The sequence below is a fragment of the Bombus huntii genome, chromosome 9 (assembly GCF_024542735.1).
Source record: "Bombus huntii isolate Logan2020A chromosome 9, iyBomHunt1.1, whole genome shotgun sequence".
Lineage (NCBI taxonomy): Eukaryota > Metazoa > Arthropoda > Insecta > Hymenoptera > Apidae > Bombus > Bombus huntii.
In genome coordinates, this window is record NC_066246.1 from 1,192,515 (window position 1) to 1,215,527 (window position 23,013).

Sequence of the window (23,013 nt, forward strand, 5' to 3'; positions counted from 1 at the left end):
TTTAGGCTCCAATTCGCTTCATATGTTCGACGTTACGTTGGAACCTTATACGAATAACAATCGCTTAATTAAATTATCAGACGGTTGAGAACTGCATTTATCCGAATTTGTCGGGGGCAAACAGTTAATCGTATTGGAAATCATGCAACGTGGGTTCACCGATTTGCTCCACTTGTATTTCTCGTTGGCGCGATAGCAGCTCGAACGAGCGGGTTCGACGCGTGAAAGTTGGCTTGATCGAGCGTTAAATAAAATTTCGTTAGCATAAACGGAGTCTTAATTTTTTAACAGTCTACCGTCGACGTTAATCGATAAAACGATCTGTTACAGGTCATGCAAACAACGGACCCAACTACTACGGCAAATTAATCGGCTCGTTGAAGAACTACGCACATGGAATCAAAGGAGACGTATACGCCGTGGACGACACGACGATATTCATAAAAGGATTCTGTTACGATGGTACCGGACCGGACGCGTACTTCTGGGTGGGCAATAGCTCCACGCCCACCCCACAGGGTTACATCGTCCCGTATCCGGAGATAAAGGAGGGCAGGTAGCAATGAAATTCTTTCTTCGCGCGTAATTTTCCTACGCGTGTTTCTATCGTTGTCGTTCTATTCCTACTGAAATCTCGATCTTGTGTCGCCATTCTTCTACGTTCGAGAGGCAAACCGAGTACACTGGTTCTCGCACGAACAAGCACGAACGAAGAAAAGAAGAAAGTTGCGTATGCGGTCAGGGTTGACGCCTGATAGGAACGCCGAGAAGTAGGGGAAAAAAAGAAAAGGGGGTTCGGAGGTGGACGCAAACGGCATACCGTAACCAAGGGATGAAACGAAACTCAAAGAGCTTGTTGCGTGCGTCGAAGGGACAGGCGGTGAAAGAGGAGAGGATAGGGCGGAGGATGAAACAGACGGAAGGCCGGGCGAACGGATTGCGGGGGTGCAGTTAATAAAACGGGAATTATACGGCCATCTCGTTCGGATTTCGTCCACGCGAGCACTTTATTACGTTTCCACTCGCTGTTACTTGTCTCTTCTGCGTTCCGTTCGTTGAAATTCGGTGAAAAAAGTTGACACCGTCTGAGACCGGCTCGGCCTCCTTTTCCACCCTCGTCGCAACTCTGCGAGCCTTTTAAGTCGCGAGAGATCGCCGCGCACAATAACGATGTCTCGCTCAAACGGATCCAATCGAACGGAGATTATTAGAGGACGGTATTAGAAGTATTTGTTCCTGTTCGACCGGCTCTCCTCGTCTTCTCGAATGTTCGCGAGCACGATCGATACACGGTTGTTTGCCAAAATCGTCGACGCGTTGCCCGGCCAGTCGATGTACGATCTCGTCGGTGAAAAACTGGTCGGCAAAAAGCGCGGTACTGCTATTAGGATAGTTACGAGGACTACAACACGCTGGATCCTTCAAACCTTTTTCTTGTTGTTGCGCTCAGTGACCCGGTGGTGCTCAAATTGTACAACTATACGGACATCATTCTGAAGCTGCCTAACGGGAAACGGATACGGGACATCAAATGGCTGAGCGTTTGGTGTCGTCGATTTACCGTAAGTCAACTCCAACGTTTCCTTTCTTTCTGTCTTCTATTTACCGTGTGTGTCCGTCTCTAGATACATACCTATGCATGTACCTATATGTGTCATATTTATACGTTGGTATATATGTATATGGAAAGTATCTTTTCACGGGAATATTCGCTGCGTCGAGAATCTATTCTAAGAAATCTTAAACTTTGCTCCTCGTCTCCTATCTCCCCGTATAAATTCCCTTGTCTCGTTGAATCCGATGATAGAACGACGATCCTCTGTAATCTCGTGTACGGCATTTCCAATAAATTTGTGCGACATACTCGGCTGCTTGGTCGCGGCGCGGAGAACGTGGTCGTGGCACGGAGCCACCCCCGTCGCGCGACGTTTTATTCGAAACCCCACGACGCGCGGAGAATGGAGATAACTTGATTTTTGAGGAGGTCCATGGGCCGCCCTATCGGACATGCATTCGTGGTCAATGGTGCGTGTGAGATGGATACGGAAGCCGAGATCAGGGGCGTGCACGCGTTTTCGCACATACACATACGCGAGAACGAAGCGGCATAGTTCGGTGCGTGCACGCACCCAAAGCATGCATTTATGTCGTTTCTCTCCCATCCCCGGTTCTCTTCGCTCTTTCTATTTCTTCCGGCACTACTTTTCTGCTTTCGACTTTGCTTCCATGAATTTTCACCGAGTCGCATCAATTTATGGGCTTGGCATAAAAAGCATCTAGTTTTCTAGCAGAAATTTACATTTTCTCGTACAACTCGCGCATTCGATGTTCGACGATTGTCTGACGTTAACGAACATAGTAAGTAATCCGGAGTAATTGGAATTTCGCCAAACTGGCGATTTTTCTGTACGCATTTCCTTACCGCGATACGCTTTTTGCGAGGTTCGAGAGAAACATTGCGAAGCTTAACGAATCTGTCCATCCTTTTCGCGATTCACCCTCTTGCACGCCCACTCGCTTACCCACAGATCCAGAGTCGTCCGGTCGGTCGCACGAAAGTCAGTATCGCTTGTTGGAAATATCCGAGGGAGAGAGAAAAGGTTTGAAACGAGCATATCGACGGTAGAGAGCGGAGCTTTTGCTCTTATATTAGGAGGGCTTTAATATCGAAGTCTGAGGGGTGCTCCCATACCGTGACAACCCTCCATCAGACACGCTCTGTCACCGCAAAACGCGCTGTCCGCCGCCTATGCTCCATTCTACAGGGTGTCCCGTTACGATCCGCCCGGTAAGTGATCGTCGAGTCCTTTAGTATAAATCGATTCCTCTCTCTCTCTCTCTCTCTCTCTCTCTCTCTCTCTCTCTCTCTCTCGTTTTGAGTGCACCGATCAGGAACGTGAGTAGAAGCCAGACCAGTCGTCTAAGGGGAACACGATGAATGTACGATCGTGATTTTGCGATAGGAATATAGAAAAGGCTGTTCTACCATTTCGCGAAAGGTTGCCTGGAAAAGATTGAAACGTCGCTTTCGAAAAAGTCTATTTGTCATGGAAGTAACATTTAAATACAGTGAAAAATATTCTATGTTACGTAGCGCGATCGGAATTTTCCTCTTATCCGACAGGCGCATAGGTAAGTTTGAAACTTTAATAACCTTAATAAAAAGAAAACGTTAAAAAAGAGATGGAAATGAGGAATCGGGTACACTCGGTTTCCCGCACTAAGGTCAACACCCTGATAAAGTTTAAGAAAATTAGCATCGTTAAAACAACGGCATTTCCAGCGACCGCTACACGCGACTGGAACGATCGCTGAAACGCGCGAATGTACCATCCTCCGATGGACGGTGTCTATTTGACGGCGTCTCGATACAACGAAAAATCCCCGAAAATACGATCCCCGGAAGGGCTTTGGTTTCTTCGATACGGTGTTCCTCCATTTATTCGTGACTCGCTAAAGATTTGAAACGGCTGGTGGGGTGTACCGATCTCTTGAAGGGGCTGACCGATACACACAACAGGGGTAGGTTTTGCTTGGGTATCTGGTAGACAGGAGCTGTCTGTCAGTCGGTACACCCTCGCGTTACGTCGAAGGATGTATTGTTGGAATAAGCCTTCTTCTTGTTCCGCTTTTCCTTTTCCCCCTTCTGTTCTCGTTCCATCCATAGATACACCGCTATCGCTGCGCGATGCTTGGGTTCCTTTTCAAAAGAACTCCAGGAGATATCCTTGCTCGATATCAAACCGCCGTTCAATGGACCACTGATTCAGATAGGATTTAGTAATTTTTTTCCAGCTTCCATCTCCCCTTGCCGGGCAGACCAACGTCCAAAACGGTCTCGTCACTTTTGCACGCGATTGGGGGAAGCCTCCGACTGCCGGGATCTTATCCGCGGGGCTTCCTCGGGGAATCCAAAACGTTCAAGCCGTTGATCGCTCTTTCATCTCGATCCGTGCCTTTCTTTCTTCGTCTTCGAACCGCTTTTCGTTAGTGTATTCTTTTGGTGACCCGTGGCAAACTCTATTTGACCAGCGTGAGAGAGAGAGAGAGCAGCAAAGAAAAAGAAAAGAAGGAATTCCGATGGAAGATACTTTGTTCGTTCTTTGAAATATATTTGAAGCATATCCTGCTGCGATGCCTTAATTCGTAAGCTTCGTTCGATCGGAGAGTAGACGTACAATGAGAAGAGAAATATCGACGGATGACAAACCGTAGAGTCTGTCGTACGTATCGGTCTGACCAGTGAACGACAGCAACTACTGCGGCACGCGTTGCCCACTCGCGCTACCTGCGAGGAAAAATCAGAAGAAAACGAAAGAAAATAGAGCGGAATAGCTTCACCCCGGAATCTCGTACGTGCTTTCCGCCATTATGAATATGCACGGTTCGCGTTACAGGTATTTAATCTTTCTCTGTAGCTTTCGTGCGATTACCGGATATGTACGATAATAGACAACGACGGACGATTACGCAATTGGAATCGCGTTGAAATATATGTTTCGTTTAATTTATTTGAAATAAATTAAAGCGTAATACGGTGGATTTAGTCGATTCTAAGATATTGCAAATCGATCCCCTAAACGACAAATTATAGATTGGTGGCGCATTTAAATTCTATCAGCCGGGGTATCGCTCCAACCACCGGTTTTCGGCGACGGTTGTGTTTTAACCGGAAGAAGAAAGGGTCGTCCTGTGGGCGTGTCACGGCATTTGCATTTAAATTCTCCGTCTCTTTCCACGAACACTGGGAGTTAATTAAACGCCTTATAGTTTTCGGGGTGGGATGACGAAGTAGGACTGTTTGTGGCACCAAGTGGACGATCCTAGCCCGCTAGAACGTCAATTAATAACCGTTTCAAACGGGTTGTAAATACGAGAATCGCGTTCCGTTTACGGTATACGATCCTCGACCAGTCTACCCCCGTTGTCAACTATCGCGTCTAAAAATATTTCTAACGTTGTGTAATACGTATTACGGTCGTATCTTTCGTTTCGTTGGAATTACGAAACTGAAAAAAAATATCAATCTCGAACGAAGATGAAAAATATATACGTATGTAGCGCTTGTTTATTGAAAAAATATTGTCACAGATTACGCAGTCTTTGCGAGGGAAAAACGTGTGGGGGAAAAGCGGGGCGAAAACATGAGCAAAAGCTCTCGTATAAATCGTTTGCATTGACAGTATTTATTGTGCCGGAGCGACAAATGTTTTCCAACCACGTTGAAGGACTTCTCGGAAAACACTCCATGGCATTCCAGTTTCGCTCTTTCCAGCCGGTCGACGCTAATCGTCGATCGGAAACTGGTAATATCGTCTTCAAATATTTTACCGCTGACACGATCGTTAAACACATATCGATGGCGCGGGGAAAAAAAAAAAGAAAAAACGAAACATTTACAAAATACACGGAATAACGTTTGCCGGTCTCGAAGCCACCAAAATATTTTCACGTTGGTTTTAATACCGCCCCTTATAATAGAATCACTCGAAAGCGAAGGAAACAATGTTCCTGTTAAATATAAAAATTCCACTCGAAAAGCTTAAAAACCGCGGGGAAAACAGCAATGCGCGTATAAAAGTGGTTCTGTTTTAATTTCATCGTATCAGCGTTATCGTAGCTAAAAAACTCGTGGTAATATTTAACCAGGCTGAATAAAACTTTGTTTTGCAGATTCTTTCCTATGATAATTTCTTAATTTTAGAACAATTTACCTCGTTAACGATACATCAGTCGCTAGACTCGTTAACGTGCTACGCATCTCGAACGCGATTTTGGCAACTAAATTACCGGTGCTTACCGGTGATATACCGATCGACCCATTCGCAAGACCAGCTTCAACCCGTCGGTAACTCGGCCAGTTATCGTTTTGTAAAAGTTACGCAAAGTTGTAAGTCGAGAATTGGATCGGGCCCATCGCTAGTCCTGGGTAAGATCGTTGCGCATGGGCAGAAAGCAGCTCGCCGGGTCGATGTTGGCCGGGGCTGGCTGACTGGCTGCCGGCTGCTAACCGAGGATGCTCTCCCCCTTTCTCTTCGTCTCTATCTTCCCTCCCTTCTGCCCTCTATCCTCATCCTCTCCCTCTCTCTCTCTCTCTTCCCTTCTCTGTCCTAAGTCTAACTCTTCTCTGTCTCCGTTTCGCTTCCTCTTTCCCTCCAAAATTCTTGCCGCCGCTATTCACGCGCTTGCTTCCGCTTCCACCTTTTGTACCGTTGTATCTGCAAAGACCCCCCTCCCCTTTCCTCGCGACAGTACTTTTTGGAAAAATTATTTAGTTTCGTCATCGTTTCCTCGTTTTCATTCCCATCCACAGATTCGCTCTCTCTCTCTCTCTCTCTCTCTCTCTCTCTGTGAGCTTCGTTTCTTCTCCGTGCCAATGCCTCCGTTTCTTTCGTTGGCGTTCCTTTTTTCCTCTTTGAAGCGATAGTACTCTCGGTACGATGGTCATTACCCTTGTCTGCGGCGTCGCGACTTCCTGGTCGCTTCAAAGGGCCGCCATTTTGAGAAGACTTGGCCGATGGCTACGCGGTCGAGTGGCGAGGATCAACCGCTTGCTTCGAAAGATCGAAGATACCCTCGATCGAAGCTTGAGAAAGGAGCGATGGCTCTTTGAATTTTAAAGGGACGATATCGCGGCATCGCTGGCTGCCATCGCTAAGGATTTTTCCAACGACGGAACCGAAAGGCGAAAGCCGTGTCGTCAGTGCTCGTTTCAAAAACCGACTATCGATACCGACCGATAAAGCGCAAACGCCGACAAAGGGATTGCAAGAGCCGAATAAATTCTATTCTCACCCGTTACATCTTGCTCGCAACACGCGATTACTTATTCCGCGAGACGAAGATCTTCACCGAGGATGGTAATTTTAGAAGCTGTCGTAGGATTCGTTACGAACATACGATTACGCGATCGCACGTTTTTACGAAGAAAACTCGTTTGTAATCGCGTAACGCGGCCTATGAACCGAACCGGGTGGCGTGTATTGTAACAGGACGCCATTTTGAAGCCACCCCAAAGCTCGGCACACGTTTCAAAGCAGCCACAACGGTGCATCAGGTGCATGACGGTGCTGCAGTCACGCATATATGAGGCTATACACGCGTACATCGTGCGGCAAGTACCGTTAAAATCTGGCCAAACCTATAAACTTACCCTTCCGTCTGAAAAAAATCGGTACGCCATCGAAATTTTAACGCGGTCAAGCTAATCGACCAAGTTTAAACGGTTATCTTTTGTGTTTCCCTCCCTGCCTACCTGCCTGCCTGCCTGCCTGCCTTTTACCCGCCCATCCTACTCGTCGTCGAATGAAATAGAACGATATACTAACGAGAAACGCGAACGCTATCGCGCGTTGCAAAAAACGAACAACACGCAGAAAAGGGGAAAATTAACACGAGTACGAAACACCTGCAGCCACGAACTTTTTTACTGTCTAAGTAACCCCCCATGTTGGCGGGGCCGGCGAGGGCGGAAGGGGTTACCGACCATGCATTTCCACGGTACATATGAACAGTATCTGCGCAGGCAGCATTCGGATACACATAAGTGGTCGAGTACACACGAGTAGACGTGGAAATGAAATACCGGGCAGAGTGGTTGGCTGGCGATGGTGCAGAAAGAGAGCGGGTCGGTAGCGCGTTGGTTGGCAAAAGCGGTGGAAGCAAAACGAGTGGAACGAGGCGAAGTGGAACGAAGTTAGTATCTCGCGTCTGACCAGCGGCGTACTTGAACAAAAGTTATCATTTTTCGTTGCGAAACGAACGAGCGAGCGAGCGAGCGAGCGAGATAGCGAACGAATTCCATCTTGTCTCCTCCATTTTCACCCCTACTTCCATTTCCTTCTACCTGCAGGTCTGTTGGCAGATTTTTCTTTTACCCGTTATCCATCGTTCTCCGGGCCATTCTTCCAGCTTTCTATCTTTCTACTACTCCTAACTACTCCTTTCTATCTTTCTTTCTATAATTTTCTTCTCGCTTTTCTTACCCTGTAACTCGTCTCTTCCTGCTCGACTCGCCTCCTCTCTCCTCCTAACGTCTACTTCTCGGCGTATCGGTTCGCCGATCTCTTTCTCGCTTTGCCCCGTGGTTCTTCCATCGTTGTCTCTCCCTTTTTCGCTCATTCACCCCGCTCGTCGGTTTCTCGCGGTCTCTCGTCCGTCTCTTTTCCAGCGGCTTCTCCCTTTCTGGCCGATTCTCTGGCTCGTTCGCCTCTCCTTCGCACCCTCTGTCATCCGCTTCCCCTCTATATATCTTTCTCGCTCCCGACACGCCGATTGGACGGGAGCTTGCGAAAGTTCCAGGTATCCCGGAGGACCGCCCACCGGTCCTCCTGCAGCCGGGAAAGTTTCGTCATTCCGTGCAGAACAGGGAGGGAATCCGCTGCTGATGTTGCTCCGTCGGCGACGCTGTATACCTTGGCAATTGGTCGGCCCTATTCAGAAATCACGCGACACGCCACTTTCTGATAACCTCCGGCACCGAGGTGTAATTAAATTTCCAAGGATTTCGCGAATGAACCTGGACCGTGCGCCCTAGATCGGTACGCTCGCGTAATCCACATTTCCCAGAGACTTTAGAGACGTTTAACGTAAATATTTTATCGCGTTATTTGCTATTCTTTCTTCTTTTCTTTTCTTTTTTCTTTTTTTTTTTTTTTTTTTTTTTTTGATATTTCACGAATCTTTCCGTTGATAAAAACGTATTAGTTAAATAGGAAACGAGTTCGAGGAAATATATAAATATCGAGTAATATGGTACAGAGCGTGGAGCAATTACGTTGGCAAGTTTATAAACCGATATCAGTCCCCAGGCGGCGCGCGTGGAAACAGCTCGGTCGGAAAGAAGTTCGAAGTGACGCGAGAAATCCATGTAATTAGACTGGTGAAACGTATTTAACGGGAGCTTATCCCCGGTTAGTATAAAGTTTCGATTAAAAAAAGTTCCATTAAATCCGCCGGCTAAGATATAGAGGAATTACGAGGAGGGGAGGCTCTTTTAATTTATCATCTGCTTTAAATCCAACGGATGCTGCTTGATAGAAGCGGTCCTTTTTAGCTCCGATTTCCAAGGTTCGGCCAATTGCCAGGATCGGAATTTCACGAGAGCCTCGTACAAACGCGATGATACTTCCTGACCTTGTTCCACGCTATATTCTTCGTCCATCTACGCTTGACCTTCGAATCCATTCGTCATCGTCCTACCTCGTACAAATTATTTACCTCGCTTGAAAATACTTTATATTTTGATACTTTTCTCGAAAACGTCCGAATCCACGGCTTTCTTCGATCGAACGATTAACCGAGAAATCTCGGACGTCGTAAGATCGTCTAGACGTTGAGACAACGTCGTGACTGCGTTATCAATTTAATCGTCTGTTGGCACGACGTCGAACGATAATCGCGACAGACTAGAATCGCTGGCCCGGTAGCAGTAAAGTGCAACATAACGTGCGTTTGCTCTCGTTTGACGAAGAACAGGGATAAGGGGCGTTGCTATCGAGCCTAACGAGGCTCGATGTCTCAATTTCCGTAAGAACGTGCGCCTCGCAACAGGGGGTGACCAATCCCGAAGGGGAACGCCTGCCTGTCTGACGGCGATACGGAGCTGATAAGGTGCTAAAATAATATACGGCTATGACTTGTTCGGAATCCCTCAGATTCGGATGCATCGTCGTCCCGTTTCTTTCTTTCCTTCGTAATTATTAGCCTCCACTGCCGAGATTATCGCTAAGGGATCGACAAACACGGATGAAAGCTTTGGGGAGAAAGATAGAATCGATGTGTGTATCGCTGTATCGGACACGTGGTAGCTTCTGTAAGTTACGATTAGATTAATTTATTTCCTCGATCAATTTTTATTACGATAATTTTGCTAATCTTATGTTTACTTGTTTTAACAGAAGCAGTTGTTATATTAGTTTTGGATCGAAATTTTAATACAACTTTATTTGGATTCTTTCTAGAGTCGTTCTAGAGTCTGTATCTTAATTTTACCAACACTTGGATCGTTTCCTCAAATTATCGTAAATTAACGAGAATCCATTAGGGCAATTTCTTTCTGACATATTAAAGGGATCAAAGTACAATAATAATTGGTGAATGTAAAGGCGAAGGGAAACGCACAGAGACGATATTTTTCAGTTACAAGGGCAGATTATTAGATCCGTTCGTCCTTGATCGTGTAGTCGCCTCCCTTTCCTCGGGATTGTTTCTTGATGCTATCTCTGACTCTCCAGTTTGTTAGGGGGATTTATTTGATTGAATATCGACTGCTCGGGCACCCGCCTTGGTTATAACGAGTATATCAGCATCGGCCGTATCGCACCCGTCCACGGGGACCACCCCCGTGAATTGCGTTCATGGGGCGGTACGGGTCTTAATCCAAATCAACCGACCGGGGTCTTGGTCACGTTTTTTTCGAAAATAACGTAAGAAAAATGATCGCGGTGAATTTATTCGGAAATCTTGTTCTCTGCGAACAGGTATAATCCGAGATTCTAAATCTTCGAATCTGCAAACCTTCGAATTTTCTTCGATCCTTTGCATTCTTGTAACGCGTGATCGCGAGTTTATAATTTATATTCATTGCCACTTGGCACGGAAAAACGTTCGCAGTGTTACGCGGAAGACATTAGATTTAAAGAGATTTACGCAGGGGTGCGCGCATGGCGCATACATAGACTCAAGACTCGCATAATAGAACCCGATTCAAATCTAAATCCCAGCTTACGAGATAAACAGTCTATTAGGGGCTGCAGTAACCCTCGGTGAAACTTCCACCGGCCTATAACGACCAGATCAAAGGTACCGGATCGACGAGGACCCCTCGTGACCATCGTATCCCGATTTATAAACTGCCGGTGTCTTCCCTTCGCGCGACTTCAATTTACCGGAAATTTTATTCCTCCGATCGATTACAATTCCGAGTAATAATATTCGGATCATTTTCGAGGAAATTATTTATCGAATTTTCCATCGACGATTATTAGCGGAAACACGAGTCTAGTCAGACATTAGCGATTCTTATCTGATAATGAAAAAAGTTCGACGTAAAGGGGAACGTCGTTCGAATGGAATTTCGTTCGAATGGAAAGTTTATCAGAAGCTAGTTCGATAAAGGGCGATTAATTATTGGCTGCGGATGATACCGTACGCGGCACGCGATCCGTTCGACGATCGACGTCGAAGTATCGCGACTTTCGGTGTTCCCGGCCTTTAGCGATTATCGCGAAAACAATGGCATTCCTACGGAGGCCGCGTGATGGCTTCCGGGGGAAAATCGATGTTGGAAAGCGAGATGAAAAGTTTTAGCGCGTAAACTGTCCGGGATGGACGGGCGAACGGATCTCGCGCGAGATCCGCGTGAAAGAGGCAAAGTGAACGTTTGGCGAAAAATATCGAGCAAGTTCGTTTTAATCGAAGGTGTAACGTTTGAAGGAAGATCGTGGAATCGCGTGGGCGATCGTAACGAGTAAATAAAAGGTATTGGTTGGACGATGTCTGCATTTAATGCGAAGGGTTGTCGTTAAATATCGAAGGAAGACGCGTGGGTGCTGTCAGATTCGAACGTTTCGTATTATAGCGCCCACGATTTCGTAAATTTACAACGTAATTAATCGCAACGTGAATACCAAAGTTACACAACCATTGTCCCGTTTTCAATGGAATTTCTTTCGCGTAAAACGCTTTACGCGTAGGCACCTTAAATTGTTTTCGAAATTACCTTCTCCCTCGTGTACGTTTGAACAACATCGTACGGTATCGAGTACGTCGAGTAACAACGAATTAATCGACGAGTAATTCATTCATCCGGGGACCCAACGTGCAAACTCGGGTGGACCCTCGACTCGCATACTCGCATAAGCACCAATTTTCAGAAGATCTCGCCCACTCAAAACACCATTAAGCTCGAGTTCTAGTTCATTGGTAGCCAGCATCTCCGCTCCTCTCTCTCTCTCTCTCTCTCTCTTTGTGTCTGTCTATAGCACTGTCTGCGTATACGCGAGCACATAACCACTCGCAGAGGGTGGATATGATTGACGAGCCCTTAAACGAAATGGGATTAATGCGCGTGCAAATTTCAAACTCAGCCGACGGGAAGGGAAACGTCGGGCCCGGCTTGCCGATAATCATTATTATTAACGATGGAATTAGTATTCGACGAAGTGCGGACTCGGGAGAACTCAAAGGGAGCTACTTTGCTTTCCGGGCGCCGACATAATGCCGACGAAAACTTCGTAGACAATGGCGAAAAGTTTCGCATCCGTTTTCTTCCGTCGTTTCCAATCGGTCCGTCCAAATGTTTAATTTCCTTCGCCGTTCTCCGATCGCGTTGAACTTTAAAAATAAAGGTGAACGTTAATTTGCCGGTTGAATGGCCAAAAAGAGTGTACATCGGTGGAAGATTAATTTTTAAAAGCGACGCCGCGAACTTCTTTTGCTCGCCAACTTCCTGCCTCGCCGGAAAATTATTAATCGAGTAATCGGCTAGTCGATCCTTCGCCCAAGCTCCAGTCCCATTCGCGCACCTTTTCACCTGCGATTTTTCCCTCGAAATTCAACGCTACCTGAATGTATCTACCCTGGTTCGAGTCAGTGACGCGTGCTTGCCGTGCGAGACAATTCGTGTTATCATCGTCGGTTGGTATTGGAAAAGTAATCGCGAAAATAAGATCACGTGGAAGGAGCGTTGCGAAGGAAACGATTAAAGAGGCAACGACAAAGGTGACCAGTTTCAAGATAAAGAATAGAGCGACTAGTTCGCAAGCAAGTTCGTCAGGATCGTCGTACGTTATACGTTTTAACTAGAAATCGGTCTACAACGGAATAGATGAATTTGTAAGTTCGTGAAATTCCACGCTTCGAAGAGGCTCGTACGATCGGTTCAAGACGAAAGTGAGAGAACGATTTTTGAGGAATCGCTGTTTGAAATTTTCCGCGCCGTTTATCGATGGATCAAGTTGCCGAGACAAGAAAAACGACAAAGTTGCCGGGAGAGTGGTTCTCCTGGAAATTTCTTGGCCCAATTGCAGCGACGTTCTTCCGTGACTCGAAAAGCTTGTCGGTAGGGAAAAGCAAATAATTTAACGAATCCGGCGACCCTGATATGGAAAACTCATATCGTCGGTTCAAGGTATCGCGCGTATCGATCTCTTTGTAGACAAAAGTCTGCGAGTCGGTTCCAAAGAACATCTCGAAACGGGCGGAATCAGGCCACGTATACAGTAGCCTTGAGCGGAATATCGAAGACGTCGAAGATATTCACCGACTTTTCAATCTTCCACTCTTGGCACACTTCTCGAGAAGTCGATAAAAAAGACAATAGAAAAATAGCGGCCGACAGAGCCGGTTAATCGGTCTACGCCAATCACACGTGCAAGTAGATGCTTGAACCTATTGAAATATCCTTAAATAGTCGAAACAAAATTGGCACGTTCGGACCGAATAAAATGGCCGAAAACGAAATAACTCGCTGTACATATAAATTTGCAAAATCTCTTGATCGATCTAAAACAAAGCGGCTAGCGAACGTTTTTTAAATATTTTTAAATGACTTAAAAACGGCGTGAAAATGGGAGAAAAAAAGGAGCAGAGAATAGAAGGGGAGAAAGAGGAAGTGTATAAAACTGTATCGTACGCGAAATAGATTTGTCCAGGGTTACGGAATGAGTTGAGAAATCGTCGCGAGCGCTGAATTTTCTCCCATAAAACGTTCCCCAGGGGATAAGCGAGTGGATCACCCTGTATACGGGGTGGAATCCGTTTCTCGGATTTTACGAGGTCCCGCTCGAGATCTTTCTTTTTCTACTTTCGTCGGTTCTCTCTCTCTCTCTTTCGCCCTTTAAACCTCCACCTCTCCAATCGCGTTCCTCTCTTTTTCTTTCTATCGTTATTCCACTCCTGCGCTTTCCTCGTCTCGCTTATTCAGACGTTTGACGGAACTTAGAATATAAACGACCCCAAACCAGGCCCTATCGATACGTCAGCTTCAACAGGGGGTAAGGAATGATAGATCGACTTTTTCGACTGGCAGGGTGTAAATATGCGGTCTCTGAAAGACAGCTTGATGAGACGGTTCCTGTTCGACGCCGGAAATCTCTCTCTTTCTCGTTCTCTCTTTCTCTCTCTCTCTCTCTCTCTCTCTCTCTCTCTCTCCCTCTGCCTGCCCTCTTGATCCTTTACCTTCGACAGGGAAATCGAACCTTCGAATCGCTCGACTTTTTCGTGAAACTCGGTCCCACGCGAGACTGGAAGAAATCTCTTCAACAAGAAGATCAGAAAAGTTAGAGAATGCAATGTCCCGTGCAACTCTGAGAAACCTCAACTTTAAATTGTCGCGTTATACGTCGACGCTATTCCATCGCTCGGATTTCATAGGTGCAAATGTTGGATCGAATCGAACTTACGTCTAATTTGCCGCAGGTGAACTTCGGAGACGTTTTCATCCCGGCGAACCTGAAAGCGCCGAAGGCCAGAGTGCTGCCTGAATTCTCGAGGTTGGCGCACGGCCTCCGCAGCGGCAACATCACCATCTTAGATTGCAAAACTATTTACATCCCGAATCTGCATTACGACGGCGCCGGTCCTGACGCTTATTTCTGGGTTGGAAACGGCTCGGAGCCCAACACGTTTGGCATCAAAGTACCGAGCGAGAGACAAAGGTACGTCGTACTTGATCCATTCCATCCGTTCGAACTTTCCTTTAGACTTCGTGCGTTACGAATAAAAAACGAGCATTCGTATTTTACAGCTTGGCGCCATTAAGTGGTTATCAAGGAGCGGACATAGAAATCGTTTTGCCGGCTAACTTGACCGTGCACGACATCGACTGGCTGTCGGTTTGGTGCGTTCAGTTTAAGCACAACTTTGGACACGTTATGATCCCGAAGGACCTCGACGTTCCACCGGCTCTTGGACAGACAAAGATCGCGGTAACTGGAAACGAACTGTTCGCGAACAAACTGAATTTCATTTCTTAGTATTCATGCACCTGTTAAAAAACGAAAGTTACGTTCGTTCAATTGAATCTGACATTTCATTAACGAAATGTATTTTTATCGGGATAGCCGCCTTGGTGGTACGATCCTGTAAGTAACGTAGAGTCTATCAAACAGACGATTTCCACGTGTCAGAAACGATCATCCGTTTTAAATACAAGCGTGGCTCCTATATAAAAGGCAAAAACTTGCGTTGTTTTTGCAGACAAGCAGCACGCCACCACCGCCGGACAAGGAAACGCCGCCTCTGTCGAAACTCGAGCTGACCAATTGCAAAGAGTTAATGGAGGGCCGTGTGCAGGTCCAGTGGGAGATGATAGGAGACGATATCCAGATCAGAGTGTCCGGCCGGATCAACGAGGACCAGTACGTTGCGTTCGGTTTATCCGGTCGCGAAGGAAAGCCCGAGATGATCGGTGGCGACGTGGTCGTGGTCGCTTACGACAACAGAACCGGTAAATTCATCGCGGTCGACTATTATTTGTCGGATTACGCTCAATGCGACGGCAAGAAGGGTGTGTGTCCCGATGAAAGGGTCGGAGGGAAGAACGACGCCGTTCTTGTGCACGGAGAACGAAAGAACGGCGTGACGACAGGTAAGAAATTACTTTTTCAATGATCGCCAAAAGCATTTGTACTTATCGTGGCATTTATATACGTACTAATCAATTAGGTCAAAGCGTATTAAATTTATTTATTTCGTTCATCGTGGAAGATTACAGCGTGACGTAACGTTCGCGATCAACATTTCAGTTACTTATATGAGACCTATGAGTACAAACGAGCCGGTAAAGGACAGAATGATCCCGAACACGGAGACGAGCGTAATCGCGGCGATAGGACCTCTGAATATGAGAGGAGAAGCCAATGCTCATCACAGTTTCGACAGGACGAACGAGGACATTCGTATTGATTTTACGTCGAGGAACGTGCACGAGTGTACAAATTCCCTCTACAACCTCCCGGACATGTCTGACATCGAACCCTGGCCAGCAGCCGTAATCACCAACGAAACTACCTTCAGCACGAGGATCGGACCCGCTGGTGGCAAAAGAGGATACACGAGGATCACAGGTATCCTTGCTTGTATGCTACGTTCGTTGGATAGCTTTTAAAACGAGTGTTAACGAGAGAACCTTGGGCTATTATTTTTAACAAATCGTTTTATCCCGTATCTTTTTTATACGTTCGTGTAGTGTTGTTCGAATATCGTAATGATCGGCGATTAAAACGTAGGACAACCTGCTTGGGGAATCGCGTGGTACATCAACGACTTGCTGATCCCTGAAATCACAGTGGAGAGAGGACAGACGTACACGTTCATAGTCGAAGGTGGGAACGATCCGGCTAATCCAGCAAGGCGAGTTGAAATTTCAAACTATTATTAGTCCGGTTTGTATTCTGTTTCCTTCATTTCGCCGCTCCTTCGATGTTCGATAATTATAGGAAATTCGTAGCGCCGGCATACGTCGTTCACTGCCATTCGATTACAATTTTCCATAGAATTTTCGAACGTATCGTCGAAGCCATTGTTTTACGAACTGTTTCTTTTCGAAATTACCTGCGAAATGGTAAGTTTCTGCTTCGCGTAGAGTGCAAGAACGCGATTTCTTTCCTGTAGGTACCATCCATTTTATATCACCGACAGTCCAGAGGGTGGATTCGGTCAAAAGACCGAGACAGAGCAAAGGGCACAGAGAGTGTTTGCTGGAGTAAAATACGACACGGACGGATATCCTTATCCCACGGCGGCTGGTCGTTACTGCGAATGGGTTCACAAGACGGTAGACATGAGCGCGGATATGGAAACTTTTGAGAATTTCTTTGAAACCCTTAGACTAGAGTGTGACAAGGGTGAGCCCGCTAAACTCGTTTGGACCGTGGCTGAAGATACTCCGGATTTGGTCTATTATCAGGTACGATTCATAAAGATACAATCGACATCGTATGAACGCGAGATCGACGCTTTTGCCATGATCGTGTCACGAATAAAGAACGTTATAAGAACGAGAACAATTTGTCTCCGCAGTGTTACACGCACAATAACCTGGGCTGGAAGATAAACGTTGTCAACAGCGCACACGCGGCCGTGCCGTTACTGTCGATGGTTACAACGACGTTCGTCGTCGGTATGTTACAATTCATAAGATGAATTAACCCTTAAACATTGCCTAAAACAATACGCGAGGAGTTACGAGCGTACGTGCGATCGCAAGGCTAGATCTGAAAGAAAACGAGACGAAGGGAAAGGTAAATTCGGATTCGAAGGAAACTCGCGTAGATAACGACGGTGATAAAACAAAAACAAAAAAAGGCGATTGTTAAAATCTGCTGAACACGATACAAGGTTGTAAGAAAGTACTTAGCTCGTAAGGTTTAATCGTACGTAACAGATTAGCAGAATATTTTTAAGATCTCTATCAGATTCAATATTTCATATTATACTATATATATGTATATGTATATGTATATGTATATTTATATATACACACATATATATATATAATTATATATATTGTATACATACATACATACACGTATTAACACGGCACTTGAGGAGAACGAGATTCGAGGTGATTTTTAACGTTTAAGAATTTAAGAGACTACTTAGGAAAAGGAGAGCGAGAATAATTTCTGACAATAATAATAATTCGGGAGCGGGGTATAAACGTGGATAATTTCTGACAATAACGTGAAACTTGTATCGTTCATCGTGGGTACAGGGAGGGATATTATAATTTATCGAGCAGAATCGATCGGTGTAGATCGATGCGTATATCGGTGATAAACGAAAGAACGGGGAAAGTATCCGTGGTACATGTACAATGTAAATTTTGCACAAAGCTATAGTCGAGTATAATGTAACATTAAAGATCGAGTAGTACTTAAGATATACATTTATAAATGCTGTCGACTTGACAATAATACGTAGGGTAGTAAACGATGAAGGAATCGCTGAAGAAAAAAAAAACGGGGAAATATGTACAAGGTAACGTCAGACATTATGTAATTTAAGGGTGATAAAGTTGCAAACTATCCCCTATACGTGTAACAATGCTATAATATGTACATACTATAGAGTGGACCTTCCTAAAACGGAATGAAAGTATAAAATGTGCCTTGGGTACAGATAATGAACTTCTCTAATTACACGAATTAGGAACCACTCGGACAAGAGATACCCTGTAGTACTTAGGAGCTGGTTTCTTGCGCGTTGAACGTATCCGTACGTGGTCAATTCATAGAACCGAATGTTAACGCTGATGTTTCGTTTCGCAAGGATGTACCGAGTGAGACAGTTTAGTCTGTTTTAACTGGGGAATGCAATCGAAATCAATTCACAAAGACGTACGACAAGCGAACAGGTAGCGCGATACGTGCAAGGAATGAGATGTCGTGCAACCAAGAAATCAGAAAAATACATAATCACTCTAGAAACGTAGAGATTAACGAGGTAGCAAAAAAAGGAAAGAAACGATATATCTCTCCCTCTTTTTAAACGTGAATAATAAAAACTATGCAGTGTCCAGATTCTAAGTAACGGGGTGTCCTCAAAATTGCCAGCAGTCAACAAAATTCTTTGCAATTCCGATTGCTTAACGCACGAAGACCAGCCTGTATTTAATTACATATGCATTCATACCTAACATAAACATTATATATATATACATACACAAAAACACACACACGCACACACAGATATATATATATATTAAACATACATACATTATGCGAGGTACTACATGCATAAATATGAAAGAAAATTCGGAAATTTACATCGTTTAGCTGTCAACGTTGTCCAGTTTGTATTCGTCCGCGATTATCAATCGCGATAACCAAAATGACAATGACGATTGGACAAATACCTAGCACAACAGTTTATACCGTTCTGCTCTACCTTCGATTTACGATGGATCAAAGGGATCGGCTCCACTTCGAGCAACACGTGTAAACAAGCAACGAATACGCACGTTGGACATCGTTGCTCGAGCTTTTAAGCGAGATGCGTCAAAGAAACAACAGTGTCAAGTAAGGATACTACGTATTACACGCGTTTGTAAAGTTAATTAAGCGACCATAAGGCGAAGCCGAAGATTCGTTTGATCGCCGTGTCGATTGAACGCGTCCGAATTGCGGTATTTCCGGCGATGCTCGACGGCGATCCTCCAGAGAATACCACGCGATTCCGCATGATTTTCTTCGGGTCTGTACACCTTAGAATAACGCATCCTCGTCGCCATTTTCGTTCTTCTTCCTCGTCTCACTGCTTTTCTTCGTCCCTTCTCCCTTATCGTATCTGTTATTCTTCTTTCTAAGCGAGTCCTTCGAGAGAGCGAGGCGGATCGTAGCATGTAAGCGGATATAAAACTCCTACTTCTGTGAACGACAATAATATAATACCGACTTGCCGGATCGGAAATTCAGAGGGGCTGCTCCGATGAATCCAGCGATTTACGCGCGAGCCGCGAGAGAAAGGAACGTTTCGAAAGACGCCGGACACGACGAAACTCGCTGTCCCGCGTTTCCCGCTTTTACTCGAGACAATAAACGAGCTGTTGAAACCGTAAGGATCGATCGTTCGTTCGCCAATGTTACTCGGACAATAACGCGATTAATCGCGACCAAAGAGTTCTATATTTTATCGAGGGGATGGTAAAACGTATCCGAACGACGATCGCGACGATCGAAAGCAACGCTGGACGATATTCGTGGATACGGTTTACCGTTCTAAATTTTGAAATTCCGACAATAATCACGCTCGATCCTTTCAAGTACAAACGTCCGATAATGATCGATCGCGTTTGTCGGTTATTAGATCGGACAACGGATACGGTGATTCGTGAAAGGAATGGCCGCGCGAAGAAAACGCTCGGTCGTAGGACAGCAGACGCCATTCGTTAGAAGACAAATATGTATCTGTACGGATCAATTATTCGAGTTGTAAGTGTAGAAAAAGAGAATTTAAACGGCGCACAGTTCCGCCGGCATTAAGCTACTAGCTGTAAACGAGTGTACAGAACGAACGAAAGTTTTAGATAGGAATGTAAAGATCTTCTCTTTTTAATAATCTCGTCTCTCCTCTCCTCTCCTCTCCTCTCTTTTTCTCTCTGTCCGTCTCTTTCGTGTATATGTGCACTTTCCACGCGACTATTTCTCTCTCTTTGTCTCTCGTTTTCACTTTGTCCCGTAGAATATTCACGGAGCAGCCCGAGCGATGTCCCTCAAGTTGTTAGCAGTTAAGGAGAGAGAGAATAAAAAAAAAAAAGAAAAAAACGATAGTTTAGAAGTTAAGCGAAAACCTTCTTTTCTCGCCGTATCGAAGTGTAATTTAAAAACCACGTAAGAAGAAAATATGAGAAGAGAATGGAGGATATGTACGAGCGTCGAAGATGATCGTACGGTCGATCGGCCGTCGTTCGGATCGACGAAACGACGTACTTGGTTTCCAGTGTACGACGTTCGAAGCGTGAATTTCGAATCGTTAGCGATTATCTTATAGCAGGTAAACACGTTTACATTTTGTGTCTCTCGTATCGTAGTTCAAATAGCGTTTTACTCGTGTAACTTTCCTTCCACAAGCGTCGATCCTCTCGTCGAGGAGGAAATCGACGAATCCAAGAATCGATTAACTCGAGGAATTTAAGCGAAAAAGAAGAACCTAAGAGACCGATAGAATCTGATTCTATACCGTTAGCGCTCAATTCGTATTCAAGCGCGTTCCTCCCTGTGTAATCCTTTCTTGGCTCATAGTTTCGAAGAACTTCTCTATTTGTTATACCCAGTTTTGTCCCTCTACTATACCCGCTCACATATCCCTACGAACATATCCCTAATGTAAGGCTCGAAAGGTTTCGGACGAAACGTTCTCGATTAGTGTTTTATTGGATGAAAGAAAAGACAACAGCGGACTGTCGTTTGAATTGGAACGTAAGGAAATTGCATGGACATTGTCGAGAGTCCTCGAGATCGGCGTTTGTATCTCTGATTTTTCGCAAATGCCATCTGACGGATATCTCGAACGATCGGATGAAGAAATAAGAAAGGAAAAGACGAACATGGCGGATCGACAGATACCGCTGACAGAGATGCGCGAAGAATCGAGATCGATCGGAATTGATAATGGGAAAGATTGAGCGAGTGGCAAACGAACCGTAGAGATAAGTAAAGAAGAACGTTCGAACTAGCGATTTTAATAGCGTCGATCGATCGAACGGATGTATAACACTGTCAATATGTATGTAACGACAAAGGTCTTCTTGTTTCAACGATGTATCGCGAAGAGAACTGGAAGGCTTTTAAAAGTGGATATCTTTGTGAATCTTATCCTTGTCGTAGAATATATTTTCACACTTAAGAACACGGCGTCGAGAGCGAGAGAAAAAAAGGGAGAAACGGTATATCGGCGCTTCGGCTCTTTGCGCTCTTGTGAAACAGTCTGCTTTCTTGCTTTCGCTGATAAAGTACGTCTACGCGTGTGACGTACGTGTGAAGGAGAAACGAAAGATGGAGGACGCGTACGGGTATGGAGTTTAAGAGTCGCAAAACATTCAGAAGGATTTTATTCGCCAGCGCGATACGAACAACGTACAAAGTGGTGTCGATAAGAAAGAATTGATTTATTACGATAGACCGTCCTCAGTTGTGTTTAACAAATTCTAAGGATCTATATTTTTGAACGACGAGTATCAATGGGCGAGTGCCACGATGTTTTATCGTTAAGAGAGAACGCGTCGACGAGAGACCGTGTTTAAAAATCCGATCGAAAGTAGTAGAATGGCCAGACGCGAGTGCGAAGAGTCGAAGGAGAGAAAAATTCGTGAAATCCATATCCAAGTATCTGTAGATAAGTCGTTTTCGAACATGCTGACACCCACCCATTAGTGATTAGTAGGTCTCGTAGAGGATGACATAGCTCGTGAAAGTTTAAACGAAGAAACGAAAATAAAGAAAAAAAAAAAGAAGTAAAATATTTATCAACTACTCTATCCGAGAAACGTGTCGAGAAGAGGAAGAAACGAAAACGAACCTGATTCTGGAAAGTATGCGAAATGTTTCGGCGAATTTATCCAGCTCTCGCGTGAACAAAAAAGTAAAAAATATAACGTAGAATTATCGAGAAATGGTAAAACAATTGTCAACCGTTTTTTTCAACGTTTACGTGTTAGACTAGACTAATCAACAAAGTAACTCTATTAATCGTGTACTCGTATTACTGTAAAGTCGATTCAATTGTCAAGGTCCTCGTGTTTTTACGAGACACGTGCGAACATGGTTTTAAGAACATATCGAATTTTTTCATAATTTAATCGTGCATTGTGTTTTATGTTATTCAAAGAAAAAAAAGAAAAAAGAAAGAGAAAGAGAAATGAAAGTACCTAAATAGTTGGAATACCAGCTTAATTTAAACGTTTTGAATGTAATGTAATCGTTGATTGCGTTTATCGAACACCGAACTACTCGCACGTGTCTGAAGTTTATGGCCATCGTGAATGCGAAAATAAAACGCTCTGGTCCAGAGTGTAAGCCTAACTGCATACAAAGATGTATACGAGTTTGAATTTCGATGTCAATGCAGTGTAGTGCATTTTAAGCCGTGTATGTGTATAATGTTGCACGTGTCGTCGTTTCTTTTCATCTTATTTTTGTCTGTCTTCGATCCAAGAATCTTACTCGTGGTGAAATTGATTCTGCACCGAATAGATTTATGTATCATCGAGCGAGAACAGATATTGTGAAAATATAAATGCTCGGACAACTTGTTTCACGACGCTACAACTATTCGCATTGCATCATTGAATATATACATTCCTTTTAAAATCTTCAAACAGTTATTTCTCTGATTTCGGTGCTATAAAAATTGTTTTGTGCGAGATTACTAATATATTTGAGGTTAATCGATCAACTTAATAAGAGCATTGTAGCTTTCTGAAATAAGTTCAATAATTTGCGAAACGTACTATCAAATCAAATTTTATTTAATTATCAAACTAACGATCAAATTTGAATGTAGTAAATT

At 44.6% G+C, this 23,013-nt stretch overlaps 1 protein-coding gene across 5 annotated transcripts in view; it reads left to right on the forward strand.

Annotated features, from left to right (window-relative positions):
- The window catches only part of LOC126869129 (protein Skeletor, isoforms B/C), a 53,902-nt gene extending 31,944 nt beyond the window's left edge, over positions 1–21,958 (forward strand). For 4 of the 5 annotated variants that reach the window (XM_050625284.1, XM_050625283.1, XM_050625285.1 and 1 more), the window contains exons 3-12: positions 331–556; positions 1,451–1,562; positions 14,422–14,660; positions 14,750–14,930; positions 15,066–15,086; positions 15,202–15,592; positions 15,750–16,070; positions 16,233–16,356; positions 16,618–16,912; positions 17,026–21,958. In XM_050625284.1, the coding sequence (XP_050481241.1) occupies positions 331–556; positions 1,451–1,562; positions 14,422–14,660; positions 14,750–14,930; positions 15,066–15,086; positions 15,202–15,592; positions 15,750–16,070; positions 16,233–16,356; positions 16,618–16,912; positions 17,026–17,148 (2,033 nt within the window). In that variant the 3' untranslated portion in view covers positions 17,149–21,958. The remainder of the gene's footprint in view (positions 1–330; positions 557–1,450; positions 1,563–14,421; positions 14,661–14,749; positions 14,931–15,065; positions 15,087–15,201; positions 15,593–15,749; positions 16,071–16,232; positions 16,357–16,617; positions 16,913–17,025) is intronic. The other variant, XM_050625286.1, reaches the window with a different exon arrangement.
- Positions 21,959–23,013: the final 1,055 nt, after the last annotated feature.